This window comes from Ischnura elegans, chromosome 8 (assembly GCF_921293095.1).
Source record: "Ischnura elegans chromosome 8, ioIscEleg1.1, whole genome shotgun sequence".
Lineage (NCBI taxonomy): Eukaryota > Metazoa > Arthropoda > Insecta > Odonata > Coenagrionidae > Ischnura > Ischnura elegans.
Window position 1 is genome coordinate 18,031,459 of NC_060253.1, and position 15,685 is coordinate 18,047,143.

Consider the following 15,685-nt stretch of genomic DNA (forward strand, 5'->3'; position numbering starts at 1 on the left):
CCCCTCGCTGTGCCACTGACTCGGGCTGCCTATTACCAACACAAAAAAATAGCAAAAAAATTGAAACAAGAAAAAATCATAAGGAATTAAATATGAGTGCAATTTTGCACCTCAGCACAAGGCAAAGGTCAAAGATGATTTTTAAAAAGGTATTCGCAATAGTCAACTTAAGTTGGGTCAACACAGCTTCGAACCTTTGCGCACTGAACTGTTTACGTCAAGCTTAGGGGCCAACTAGTTAGAGCCAAGGATCCCTGTGGCCTCGCAACTCCCGAAATATACCAGATTCCCTGTGAATGTGGAGAAGTTTACGTGGGTGAAACTGGCCGGGCAATTGCCACGAGAATAAAGGAACATCAAAGTCATTTCAAGGGTATGTCAACCTGAAAAATCTGCAGTGGCCGAACACGACATCAACCAAAACCATGCGATTCATTGGGAAGACGTGAAGATCATCTCTCGAGAGGAGAAATATTTGGAAAGGATCACGAAGGAGGCCATAGGGAAGCGGCTAACGGACAATAGCTTCAATAGAGATGGCGGTTAATCCCTCAGTAACGTCTGGAAACCCGTATTGTATAGAATCCGATTGGCTAATACCAAGGATCAATCAGGGGGAACCTGAGATCCCGGCTCCGATATATGAGACGAACACTTTCCGAGAAACGCCATTCAGCCCCGAGAATGGAGTACGACTCGTACCCCGAAACGTCGGGAGCCTTGAAGGAGATTACCCGATGGAGCACCCGAACAGCAGGTTTTTCGCAGGTTTTTCACGCCCCCCTTCTTGTGCGGGCGTTTTCCTGCAGTGGGATTTTTCGCTGAAGGATATTACAACCTTATCCTCATGTTTTTTCCCACAAACAGAAATCTTTTTTGCACAAAATTTTCACGTATAGTTGTTTATATTTTTGACTTTTCACAAACAGTGTATATTGAATATACTTTGCATTGTAAACGTTTGTCTACCATTTTTTAATATGCTTGCATCGACGCTATCGAGGGGTTAGGTGGAAGAGGGGACTTTTTAGTCTCAACCTCGCCCGAACAAAGACATTTTATTATTATTATTATTAACAGCCTTCAATACCAATATACGCCGGAAAAAAATCAGATCTTTTTCCAGTTGTTTCAATGTTTTTTACAGTTGTTATTTGTAAGTATGATATAGCAAAAATCCAGCATAATTACTTGGCTTAACGATGACGCTGCCGTTTCCTGAAGTCAAAACCTCGACCAACAGCAACAGGAAAAGAAATGCCGAGGAAGCCATCATGGGTTTGCTGTCCTTCCAGGGTAACAGTCCACTCTGCGCATAGTAAGAGAAATGTGGAAGGCTAGTGCATTTTGAACATTATAATTCAAGAAAAAACCGAAGATATTTGTGAAATCGCCCCAGTGAGATTTCGATAACAAAACCTTTAGTTATATAATCCAAGGATGAAATTTGCCATGAAATAAGCATGTGGCTTAGCCAGGAGTCGAACCCAACCACTACGCTATCACTTAACTGGCAGCATCAAATTTATGACATAAAATAGCATAATAAATCGGTACATTAGATATCATATTTGTTTTGACATTCCACAGAACCATTTTTAAAATCACAATCACCGGTGTCCCACTAACCTGCATTGGTTCCGCAGTGTTGGTCTCTTGGGAAAGGCTGACTAACTTCGATTGAAAAGTGAAGAAGTATTCAAAGGCTTATATACTCCGAGATATCACAATACATTTAAGGCCTCAGAATACGTATCTATTCCAATTAACGGATGCGTCACTGCCGTAGAAAATACAAGTGAATGTTATCAGGACACGTCATTTCAGAATTATTGGAATCGAGCAGCTGTAAAATGTTCCACGATTCGGATACAATAAGATAGTGCGAAGAGCTATAAAAGGAGACAAAAACTTCAGTTATCACTTTCTTGGGAATTAATAGATTAGCAAATGCAACCGAACTGAAGAGTAGGTTACTGGAGGTATAATTCTCTCTGTGACAGATGTATTTCTTCATTGACGACGGCTTCGTTTGATCTGGACCCTGTGTTGCTAAAGCGTCTTTCACGTCACGTTCAGTATCATTGAAACGTTCCAACGGGAAACAAATGAACTTTCATTTTCGAGGAAATTCTACAATCGTAATCTTAAGTCAACAATCCGGAGATTGGTTTTTGACGCAGCTTTCCCCCCCTACCCTCCAATCTGCTAAGCTTTTTCATATTTGTGTATTTTGTCTCTTTACCATCCCAAGTAAAATATCCTATATAATTCATTCGGGGCCGTCCTTTGCCTTTCTTCCCAAAAACTCGCCCGTCGACGATAGGCTTCCGCCTGTTGGTGGGACCACTTCCGGAAACTAATAATTTCAATATTACATTGGTCTAAGGATTGAGGAACTATGGCTATTTAAATATTGAGTTCATATATAAAGTCACCAGAAGCCGTTAAAAATGAGAAAAAAATAATAGAAAAAACTCCAATCGGAATTTACGCAAAAATCGAGTCTTTACTTTCGCTCGTGAGTCGATAAGCTTGTTTTTTTATTGATTTGTAAGCATAATTTCTGAAGGAACTAACGTTCCCTAAGAATAATACGTAAGAATATATTAATTTTAATAACTTTTTCATATAATAAATAATTAAACATCGAAAGGTTTACTATTTTTTTCATGAAGTGGAAAAAAATCTTTATGAGGGCGACGAGGCACGATCGAAAAATACGTGTCTGAATCTTTACTGTACGTTTCAGAATAAAAATCTTTCGCGAGCTTGCACCTTTTCCTTTATGGATGGGAGATGTATATATATATATTGGCAGCCGCGCGACCCGATAATAAGCCACGAAAGTTTCCCAATGTGGTTCTTGCTTCAATTTAAAGCAAATAAACTTTCCACCGATTTGATTTTCATTCCGATTATTAGGAAAGGTGCTGAATTTAAAAGTAAAGGCTAATATTTGGCCACTAGTGCAATAACACTCAACAAAATTTACTAACTCTTGATTAACTTTTTGCTATTCCGTTATAATTTTTCCTGGATATTAAACAATTTCTTTATTACAGAGCGCGACCCGGGTTTCGATGAGTTATCATATCATCTTCAGGCGCAAATTATGATTTGTTTATCCTATTCTTGTTACCGAGTTACGTGATGAATTTTATAACGGACGCCAGATTAGGGAAAAAGGATGGGTAATTATATTCATTTATAAGAGTACTGTCCTGAATTTAAATAATTTTTAATGTTTCTAACTACTCTGTGTAGCGTCCAATTCGTGGCGGTCATTGCAAAATTTTAAAATATTCATATTGAAATCGTTCCTATGGCAGTTTCAAATTAAATGTTAAGCAAAATTAATTTTTTAATCTTTGTTGTTTTTGTAAGCACTTAAATGTTCTTTCTTCCTGATTTCAAAACTTATTCCTGCCTGCAACACGTATAAACCCATACAAGCGCTGTTTTTCAATGAATACACTCCACAATATCTATCCAATTGGTCCATCTGTTCCTTACATTTAACAATAAATCAGTCCCGGTTCGCGCTCTGTAAAAATGAAGTGTTATTAGTAATTGTGTGATATCCAAGAGAACCAATAACACTTTTTATGGCAATTTTGAAAGTGGAAAGTTCGTCGTGGCGCAGCTAAGAGTTAAATTTTACGGATGCTCTCGCGGTGATTAAATTGATGAAGGTTTTTTATGGTTAATGTAATTAAACATTAAAAAGTTTTTTTTCCTCCAAAAAATGAGTCTACTCGGAATTATCGTGAAAAAAATCGTCAATAAATTTACGATTGAAATGGAGGCTACTGATGTTCGCAGGTGAAAATTTATTATTTCGGGATTTCTTTCGGAGAGATTTTATTTTCTTACCATTCTTATTGTTTTCTTACGAAAGCCTGATTGAAACTATCATTTTTTCCATCCTATTCGAGGGACAGGCTAAAATGATGGCATAAGTGATAGTGGAAAAATGACCATTTCGCTTATATCACCATTTTCCGCCTATGCTCTATAGGGATGGCAATTCCATCCCTTATCCCTTCATTGGGCATACCCCTTTTCCCATCGCTGGCACGGCCTTTCAGTCAATCAGGAAAGCACGGCTGCTCACATCGATCGTAACGCCACGCTCGGATTTAAATTGAATGACAGGGCTAAATTCAGAAACAGACGGAATAAGCGATTTAAAAAAAACTGCAGTCAATGTGAATGACCGAATGATGATACAGAAAGTGTTAGGTCAATGAGCAATCACATTCAATGTCCCTGAAAACCTATCACAGGAGATATCAGTCAATACCGCTACATACTACCACGGAATTAGCCGCCACAAAAAGGCGTGTGGAAGGGGGTGTTAAGGCAAGAGCCGATTACAGATGAAAAAGGCAACACTCCAATGAAATTACGACTAGCATTAATGATAAATAACATTAAGTTATAGCATCATTAATTTTACTATAAGCTTTATTTATAGTTTTCTTTTAGTCCTGTTTGTTCAATTTAAACGCAGTTGCCATTGCGCAATGTTTTTGTTTGTTAATTGATTGCACTTATTGTCAACACACGAATCACCCGTTGCTATGCTTAGTTGAGGAAAAACGAATTCCCATATATATCCGTTCAGCTAAATATCTTTCTTATATTACCGTTTCTTTCGGACCTATAAATATCATACGGCTATTTATGTCGCTATGAAAGATATCCATTCTCAATTGTTCAGGCAATCCAAGCATTTAATTATATAAAAAGGAAATGCTCGAGAAAAATAATTTACGACCAGCATTCATTAAAGTCTTTTATGGTTCGGGGTAAGAGCGAATTCCCACATTTTTCCTCTATGACGAAATCTGTCGAAAAAGTCTTGTTACTGTAAGATCCGCGGTGATTAAATTGATGAAGGTTTTTATGGTTAACGAATCGGCCGATTGATAAATAATCATTCTCCCTTGGGGACATGCAATCCCCTTTTAAAAACTATTTGGCAGTGCGTTCAATGGGAAATATTTCTCTGGATTCCGTACACGAAGACATCGTGAATAATCGCTAGCATTCACACGAGCGGTTATAACACGATGCATCACTGCAGTTCAACTCGCTCCGTCCTCGCAGAAAAATCTTATCGCTTTGGATTTTCTCTGCGTGAAAGCGGCAGTGCGCCTGGGATTTCGAATTTGTGTTTGTTTATGGGAAGCTTATAGGTGTGCAAATATGCAGGAGTGGTTCTAATGGGAGTATCGAATGCTATTTATTCCATTATTTACTATTATTTCGAAGTTTTAAGCATGGATATTTCGAATCTTCACCAAACATGAGATAAATGTTAACCCTACATATTATACCACAATCACTGAGGTGCGTAGATTAGCATTACACATACCCAAAGAATCACTGTATATCCCGTACGAAGTCATCGTGAATGATCGCTAATATTTTCAGTCGCGCGGTTAACATGGCGAATAACTGCCGTTCGGCTGGCCGCATTTTCGTCAATGTTTGCTTAAAATGCAGTGAACTGTGGTCACGTACGAACCGTAGGAAGAGATCGTTTGTGTATAGGCCTTCGGCATGACGCAATTCAGAGTTGAGGGTGGAGAAAAAATATCGCATCGACTATGCGAAGCGACTCTGAACATCGTTCAGTTGCTGGGTAACCGTGTGACGAGAGTGTTGAGTTCTATTCCTGAGTGTGCCTTTTCTGTTTAGTGAAGAAATTATTCCTGTGTTCTCATAACATGAAGGAAGTGTTTTACAGTTTTATAAGATGTTAATCTTTCGCGGTGCAAAGTGAAGTTGGATTAATAAAATAATCCGTATTTGGAAATCTCTGGTTTAGCGCATGGTGCATATAGTGTCAAGTGTGTTCGTGGTGTACCTGTGGAAGCACCTTTTGGTGATTGTGTTGTATTGTGTAGCTTGTTGGGTTAACATTTAATAAGTTAAGGAAGTAAAGTATCAAACGATTATCGGAACTTACGAGATGGCTTCTTTCTTGTGGAAAGCGTCTAATGGCTCCAAATATACATAAATAAGCAAGTAAGGATAATTTTCATCTTTTAAAACTAATTACATTATATTTATGTATACTCTTGCTTGTGGGAATAAAATTTTATTAACCACAATGAGTGTACTTAGAATTCTTTATCGCCAAGGTGTAGAATAATTATACTATAAAATCCATTTCTTACCACTGACTTACTGATTTATACTAATGTTTGGTGTGAACGGGACTAGATACGAAGAAAATCATGGTATCTACCCCTTCTGAAATTCTATGAAAATTTTTAGGGACTATATTTTCCATCTAATTTTAATAAAGCGAAAGTAAGGTTTTATTAACCAATATGAGTGTATTTAGAATTCTTTATCGCCAAGGTGTTGTGGCATTAGTCGTGAGGTTTGGGAGGGCGATCAGTCGTCTTGGAGACAGGGAGGGGATGGAACCCGTACAAAGATTGCAGTTTCACTTGTAACTACGCGGAATCTAATTTTTTCACTTACGTAATCACGAATATTCGTGTTGATTTCAGCAAATAGTGAAACATGCGAATGAAAAGAATTAACATGGATGTGAAAGATAAAAATTTCTGCTCCGCGGGCATTCACATATACCTATAACTACGCTTTTAATTTTAATAATATGCAAAGAATGCTGTTAGAAATAATAATAATAATATTCAGAAGCATGTATTAAGAAGTAAAATACGTTAGTAGTCTACAATATAAGTTAATTAAACCTATTTCTATGTAAAACCAAACTCTGCCTTTATAGTCTCGTGTTATCTATCGTGGAAAAACCGATATTCTGAATCAATGTGTCCCGCAGTCTATAACTCTTATTTTATTTTTATTATCTGATCTACCTTAGTATGTTGGCGTTCGTAATATAGCTAAGTAACTCCCTCTATGAACAATCTCAATACTTCTTTACAAGGATACAAAAATTGTGGGACCAATAAAAATAAATTTTTTTAGATAAATTTTGGGGGGTTATGACCCCTGTTACCGACACCCGTGGTTGGTCGCATCTGTTTTCGCATCTGATTGCGTCGTCAGAGAGGGTGAGTTGTAGTACTGCTATGGGGTTGGGGGAGTTGGCACCCCTGTGTAGATTGCAATTTCAAATGCAATTTCCCGAGAATTTCTGCTCCGATGGCATACTCGTACCAAATGTGGACTCAATGATTTCTCCCTACCTATTTCTCATATCCGTTATAGCAGCCCAGACGAACACCAGGATCAATGCCCAGGAAATACGATGGGTACAGCATCACTGTAAAATTACACCAAAGAATATATACAGCATTAGAAAGGTTTTTGGATGCAGATATAAGTATTAGACCTTGCACGAAACGGATAGCTGGATTAATTTTTATATAATTATCGTTATCTACATCAATTGCTAGAAATATATTCATAAGATGATTAAACAAAGCAATGGTAATCTCAAATGTCAATAAGTGACCACATTTTTTACGTGGTCACTTACGTTTTTTACGTTTACAGGTAGTATATCCGAGAAACTGAATAAAGTACTTGTAATATATTATGGGACTGAATTGTGAAAAACAATGTCGATAATCTATCCAACGCAACTCGATAAGTTTATGGAATATTAACGAGGGATGACCATTGACATAGCAGCTCACAGTTTGGCATTGAATTGTTGCGGAGGGGCATAGAAATGTATTTGAGGGGATTTACGCGAATATAATTATAATGCCATCGATCTCTCAATGGCTGCCTCAAACGGAAGGTTGCTATGGATAGACGTAAACATGGAGAGGATATAACACTTCAACAGCTCATTCCGTACCCCAAATTCTCTGCAAGCAGTAAAGCAGATTAACCTAAGGATCATTTCCCGGAAAAACGGCGATGACGAATTTATACCTGTAAAAATACACACAAGAGACCGACAATTACATCCTGTTTTCACGGAACATCTACCATTACGACTAAACGTCTTAATGTTTTTTTAACGCCTGAATGAGCACGAAAATGCACCGTGTAAAATACTTAACTTAAGCGAATGCAACAACAGAAAATAGAACCTGTAATAATTACGTTCACTCATTCATGAATGTTCCGTTCATATCGACCGAATTCGTCCAAGCATTCACGCATTAACTCGTACGTGTTAATGTACCGTTTAAATATACGTTAAGAAAGACAAACCGTTAGAACGGAAACCGATTATCCCGCTGATAAAACGCAGGGCGGCCAGATATTTATGATGTGTTGTCAAGTCAAAAAGTTAGATCCCAACAGTTGGCCATATTATTGTATTTTGATGGTCATTAGCCAAACAACGACGAATCAAGCAATGAAATGCATATTATACGATGGCAATTACAATGATCATACACATTAATAATAATATTTTACTCACGTTCCCAAATACTGCCAATCACGTTAATGTCGTCCCAGCAAGCCGCTGTTTGCACCAGCTTTTCTTCCAACTCTGACCTCTCATGCACACGTTATTTCACTGTTTTTAAATTTCTCCAGCAAACTCTGCGTGTTAGTGTAATAATCACGTTTCTGCATGAATGCGTGTATCCATTGGGTCGTCATACAGACGTCAATGGAGTTAGAAACAGTTGTCCGTTGATGTAGAAAATATTACGCCATAGCAGTGTGCAAGCAGTTTGAAATGACACAACGAGTCATATGGTGTGATGACGGTTATGAAGACCGTTGAGTTGTGGGTGGGGGAGGAAAGTCAGGAGGTGGGGAGGAATCGAAATAGAATGAAGAGACCCTTAGTTGAATAGAGCATTTATAATCGTAGGAGAGTAAAAAGGGCCTAGACACTAAGACAGCCGAACTTGTTCCGTATCACAAGGAAAGGAGACGTGACGTCAGGAAAACAAAAGCCAATCGGTGTTCGAAAGCGTTGATATAAAAGTGGCGTAACAGTTTTTCAGCTTATACTAAATAAATTTACTAAAAAATAGTACATTTAAAAATTAATTTAAATTTTTTAGTACTTATTATCTGAACACTGATACTCTATTTTTATTTTTTTACGAAATAAATGAGACTCAAATTTTCGTGACGTCATAAACGTCCTTCACTCCTGTGACGAATCGCATCCATGGAGCTCCTATCCTTCTCAGTTTCCTGCTAACCGCCGTGTAGTGAAGACGTAAGTAAGCAAGCCATTCATAAGCTTTTAGTTTCCCCGTGTTTTGCATATGTCATTGCTATATCATTTTAGTGTTTAATATATGAGTGAATCTGCTTTTATAAGTGCTTATAATAATTCGCGAATTTTTCTGCTTTATTGTGATTTATCCCGCCTTTGATTGTTTTTATTACCCAATGCAAAGAACCTCAAAGGTTTGAAGGTAGCGTAATTGTGATATATTAGCCAGTGATTACTGTGTTTCCATTGTTCCTGCCAAACTATAGGTCTTTATTGGGGACATACTTTCTTTTTTTTCGATTTCCAATTTTTCCCTTACATTCACCGTTTATTTGCTTTCATAAGTTCGATTGTTATTTCGAAAGGATATACGTCTAAACTGTTCATCAGTTGAGTTCGATGTCTAGTGATCTAGTTTCAGTAATGTCGTCAGAATGTCTCGCATATCAGATGTTCGTAAATTGTCCGTTGCAGCGATCCATTGGTCATATTGCGATCTTATTTTCTCTAAGGAGGATTCTGATGTGAATTGCTTAGGAAGTGCTTTCCCCTAAGGTCATACGAACTAACTCCTCCGGTGATTTCTTAATAGGTGGTGAGAATAGCTTACATGAAGGAATTCGTCCCCCATCGTATGGTGGAAGAAATTGTTATTATCTAGCATTCTCGTCTTCGTAGCTATTGCCGCAAGAATATTCCGAGTTTTATGGGGCTTGTCACCGAGGTGATGGAATTCTCGCAAGGCTGCCCCATTTGACCGCCGACTGCTACACTTAGATGCTTTCAGTCGCGAGAGGTTATGAGGAGATCTCACTTCATTCATTACAAAATATATTTCGCGTTGATATTTGAAGTAGACGTCTCTCTCCTTTGTGTCTTCGGTAAGCAGTAGTGATCGATTAAATTTATCGTAGTTATTCGAATATTTCGTCTGAATGCAACCGACAAAAGACTTTTCATTTTTCTTCGCTAACTTTCTCTTCTTTACCGTTGAATCACACGACTGCTGCAATTAATAAGAATTGAGTTGAATAAATAAGTGGATAAACTATCATTCTCACTAATTTTTAATTTCCATCATAAACTTTTCCGTCTTCACAATAGCCTGTCAATACTTCGATAATAGATAATTATTCAGATTTTGTGCATACTGTACTCTTTTTTCGTGCGTTATGATAGCATTATGTTAATATGTGTCTATTTGTTATTATTTCCAGTAAATTGTTTCCGCGTGAAAATAGTGCTGGTCAGTTATACAAGTGGGATTTCTGGGAATTATATTACGTCGGAGAGAGATCCTGAGGGGAGAAATGGTAAGTACATTTCATTTTTTTCTACTATTACACAATGTTTCATTATGTTGTGTGCCAAAAAGTTGCCATTGGTATGTTAATATTTACTTGAAATTGAAGCAATTGTTTTTTTTACATATACGGGATTATATGCTTTTAGGCTACGAACTGAAGATTTTATTTTTCTTTGTCTTGTTCCTCCGTGAATGGAATTATTAGAAACAATTACAGGGAAAATTACTAAATGAGATCGATAGAACTGTGTGCGTTTAGGTTTTTTCTGTAGATCTCAAGATGGAGGTGGCGGATTTTTTTAAACTTCCCCTAGCTTATTTAACTAGTTTCAAAATAAATCATTTTAGACCATAGTGTCTTCTAAAACTTGATCTACACTTGAGTATTCGTCGTGGATATTAGCGTCTTATGAATGGGGTTTTTGAGCGATCTTCTGGGTGTGTTTACACTTGGTGAAGGATTGACCATATTCATTTCGCTGTTGTTATTATTTGGGGACAGTGGATTGTTTCCTTGGTGACATTTAACACGTTTATGCCTCAATGCTACTTATTGATTCGCCTGCTGTTATTCGATGAAATGTTAACGTGATAAAGTAATTTAAATAGTCTTTTCTAGTTGGCATTTACTGAAAACCTACTCATTAGCCTCTAATGAACTGCCTTCTTTGCAACGGATATACATTTTGATAAGATCTTGCGTCTATCTCTACTGAATGTTTGAAAGCATGGCGAAGGCTCCTAACATAAATTTTACTTCTTCCGAATGCATTTTCTTATTAAATAAGCTAAGGATTCTTTGTCATTAGGAAATCCTTGCTATAGATATACAAGCTTAACTCCCAAACAACCTATTCAGCTGTTTTCATTTACACTGCGAGACACCTACCGTCACTTTATATTTTTACGAAATCATTCTAACGGGCATTCTTCCGTCGCATATTCCAGATTTGGAGTTAATTGCCTCCGCAATAAAAAAGTCAACATAGTGTTAAGCAAAATAGATGGTTGAGAGTACGATGGAATGAAGATACCTTGTCTGCCTATTCCTATACGAAAGAGAGACGTTGACCTTCAGATTTCTTGGCTTGAATTTTAGTCTTTCGCAAAGCTTCGCCGATTGAAAACACTGCTTGGTTTAAGTTCTTCTTCTCATGAAGGTCGACCTTGTTGCTGTAGACATGACTTCAAACTTAACTGCATTTTCAAATATTTCTTTCGTTTTTTGAATCATTGTTGGGTTTGAATCTCATTTCTATCGCAAAAACTTTTACGTATGGAATTATCGATCGTCATTTTTTTATTTTTCTACGAATTATTTCTTCTTTAGTACCTTTTCTAAATGAAGAGATTGGGCCTGAGTAAGTGACAGATGAATTTTTCTTTCTCTTGAACTATTATTTTCTCTGTTTTTATACTAAAAGTGGACTATTATTCTTTCTTTTCTTATGGAAAACGCGTGTGGCAGGAGGTGTTAGGACACCAACCGTTTACACAAACAAAGAAAATGCTGTAGCAAAATTACGACTAGCCTTAATTTAAATCATTAATGGTCCTTGAGAAAAACGAATTCCCATATCTATCCGTTCGGCAAATCATCTCTCATAATTTATTGATTCTATCGGAGCTGGAAATATAGTTTGGCTCTAATATTATGTTCTCCGTATCGCTCTTAAAGATATCCATTCTCAATCGTTCAAGCAATTTAAGCCTAGCGCGCAGCCTCCGAGTCTCCAGCGGTTCCCAGCCTAATTCGCTTAACATCTGAATAACGCTGTCTGTACGCTCGTTGCAGTTTTTGACGAAACGCGCAGCCTTCCTTTGTATTTTATTCAGTTCGCGGGTTAAGACTTTCAGCACTGGATCCCATATTATATTTCTGCATATTCAAGGTGCGGTCGGACGAGTGCGAAATAGCACCTTTCTTTTACTTTCTCATCCGAAAATATTCCCACAATACGCTTTACAAATCCTAACTTCGTCAGAGCTCTGATTCAAGTATTCCTTGTATAAATTCCACACGACTTGCCCCTTTGATTGTCTGCGTAATAAGAAAAGAAAACACAACGTTCTGCAAAATATGGTTGAAAATACGATTCAAATAATTCTAACTTGGTTGATTACACCCATGTGATATGGAAACGCTGACCTTCACAGTTAATCGACTGGATTTTTGTCTTTCGCGAAGCTTTGCTGGTTCCAAAGACTGGTGAGTTTAGGTCTTTGAGTGTTCTTGAGAGGTTGTTTTGGTGTAGATGCCATGACTACAAACATAACTTCATTTCCAAACATTTCTTCATTTTTCTTTCTATAGTTCGTAGCGTACCTTTGCTTTGGTTACTATCGTAATGAAAACGGTTTTGTCATTTTAAGTTTCCTCCACTTTCTTAGGCGGTGATTGCGTTAAATCAAATACATTCTCATTTTCATATTTTTTTATAAATTATTTTACAAATTGGACGTCATTTGGTATTTCCTCCGTTAGTTTTCTTTAGGTCCACCTTGTTCTTGTACTTATACAAAATTAAATTCCTGAAAGTTTAATTTTGGTTACTTATGTCATCCATATCGTTCTTAGTGTCCACAATTATATCCATGCATCATCACGCAACACACAAAACTATTCAGGAATTTCTTCATAGAAACGGGACTAATCATAGTGATATGTTTTATTTGCGAGGAGATAAGTATTATATGTGCATAGATTATACGTGGCACGTCAAAAATTATATAGGTAAATATTATGATGGAGGCAACGTTACCTACTTAGAAATCTGGTTAATATTTTACCGTGAGCGTTTTCTATTTTTTTTAAATCCATACTTTTATATTGAAATTATTTTTTATTCTCGACTTATTTCATGCGCGGGAATTTTGTATCAATAATGAGGTCATAAAATAATGATGCTAAGTTGCGTGTAAATTTATTACATTTACCTTTGTGATGTACATTTTGTGCCGTTTTAAGTTCGATAGACTTAACTACGAACCAATATTTTACGCAATAAAAATGAGTAACGCTTTACATATATCTATATTTTGTGTCTTTTTGTGTGAATTTTGTGTCATTTTAATTTCAAAAGACGTAGTTACGAATCAACATCTTGCGAATAGAAAATGAGTGACGTAATACACAGTATATCTATCGGAGAGTAGAATTTGTTATATTTTTTCGATCCGATGAATGATCTTCCATGGCGGGTATTTATCTATTTTTTTTAGTTTGAGTTTATAGTGATCCCAATCCAATGAAGAAGTTTGCTTTATATTCTTAATTATTCCGTGAATAGTGTTTATTGGAGTCTTTCCTATGCCTTTGCAGAAGAAAATCTATCCAGAAAGCCGCCGAATATATATAAAAGTAAAAAAGGTCGTCATATTTGAGAGAATACTTGTCATACTATCCCTTCCAAGGCATTGCGTGCTATTGCACCTGCTGCTATTACTATATAAGTACTAATTTGGTCACCTGGCTTGAGTCTCGTGTACTTAGGGCCTTTTGGAGGCCCACTAAAGTACCTTGAAATTTACCACGACCACATCCTTGTCCCTTGTGGACATCACACCTTGTGAATTAGCGCAATCGAACGCCTTTTGTCAAAATGCCGCGTAATTCCTTCTGGATTACCCTCAGAACTTTGCTAAGAACTTCGCATAGTGCCTCGCGTGGTGGACTTTTGTATCCTTGGCCATGAAATCGATCAGCAGGACACACTTTCTGACCCGGAATACGTAAACCAATGATCTTTCCCGATGATATGAGAATTAGGTAGTTTCCTTTCATTCCTTCATGAAAGAAAACGAAAGGCATTTATTGCGATTCGTTACCCACCATTAGTGTATTCATAGTATACAAATTATTTGGTTTTAGAAATCCCGGTTTAGACGAATGTTAACTGTCAATTTTAACCTCATTTGAAAAAGACCAGATTGGCCCCCATGCGATGCCGCTCCACGTGACGTCACATAGACCTAGTTTCTATACGAGTAGATAGGAGTTTTACATCGTCTGAGATTACCAATGCATGCATGAGGCACAGAGCTCAGGGAAACATCTCTTAATAATCACCTATTAAAACTGCCTCAGGTCGGAAATTTTCCTTCGTTTGATAGGGTATTAATAATCCTTATCTGCTATCAGGGTACTCTGCTACCTGCTAACAGCCTACATCGCAGCGTCGCACATATCCTCGCCCCAAAGTTGTCTCACAATGCGGCATCGGGAACCAGAAATACGTCAACAGGAGCTTTTCCCATCATAGGAGTTTTACATCATCTGAGATTACCAATGCATGCATGTGGCATAAATATCAGGGAAACATGTCTTAATAATCACCTATTAAAACTGCTTACAGTCGGAAAGTTTCCTTCGTTTCATAAGGTATTAGTAATCTTTATTAAGCCAAGCGCTACCTGCTAGAGGGGTACTCCACGCTACCGCCGTGCTCGGCAGCAAGCAACCTGCATCGTAGCGGCGCCCATAGCCTCGCACCCAGGTGGCCTCACACAGCACACGGGCTTTTCCCAGCATTCATACTTAGCCGTCGCGTTTTTTCGCGCGCTTGAAATTTTTCACTTTTCATTCAATCACGAAAAATAGATGTTGTCATAAAAAAACTTAAAAGCGTGAAATGCGTATTCCAGGAGTATTAATCTTTCGATTTAGGCATGTAAAAAAATAATAGGAAACCACCCTATTCCAATGAATTTCGTGAACGTTGAGACGGCGAGCATTAAATTTCCTGCACCGCTTCCGAACATTTTTCAAGCGTATGCACTTTGGGCAGTAAACTTCTTTCAAATTGATGATGAATTTCGATCAAAGGTAGCACTTTCGCTTGCAGAAACTTAATGACAGACAGCTCTTCACACGACAATCGTGACCCACATCGCCAATGGATACCGTGCCGATTATTATCTTGCCAATGAGTAACATAACCCATTAGTGCACAGCGTCCGACATATTGGATGAGCGTATTTAATTTTTTCTGGGCTCCAATTGACATGTGCTACTTTTTGTTGCTATATTAATTTCAAATGGATGTCTGTCTTCACCGCTCCGGTAATATTTTAGTTGACTCGTTGAATTTATCGACTTGAGAAGCATTTATGTATAGACATGACATTGAAAGAATTTTCAGTCACCCGCACGGGGGTAAGTAAATTATTTTTTTCTGCAGTATTTTGCTTAGTATGTTGATAGCTTTCATCTCCTTTTTCTTCCA

The 15,685-nt window shown here is 37.4% G+C and overlaps 1 protein-coding gene across 3 annotated transcripts in view; it reads right to left on the bottom strand.

Annotated features, from left to right (window-relative positions):
• LOC124163962 (neurogenic locus notch homolog protein 1-like) overlaps nucleotides 1–1,698 on the bottom strand; it is a 34,718-nt gene extending 33,020 nt beyond the window's left edge. For all 3 annotated transcript variants that reach the window (XM_046541096.1, XM_046541097.1, XM_046541095.1), the window contains exons 1-2: nucleotides 1,630–1,698; nucleotides 1,192–1,309 (exon numbers count right to left, since the gene is read on the bottom strand). In XM_046541096.1, the coding sequence (XP_046397052.1) occupies nucleotides 1,192–1,309; nucleotides 1,630–1,635 (124 nt within the window). In that variant the 5' untranslated portion in view covers nucleotides 1,636–1,698. The remainder of the gene's footprint in view (nucleotides 1–1,191; nucleotides 1,310–1,629) is intronic.
• Nucleotides 1,699–15,685: the final 13,987 nt, after the last annotated feature.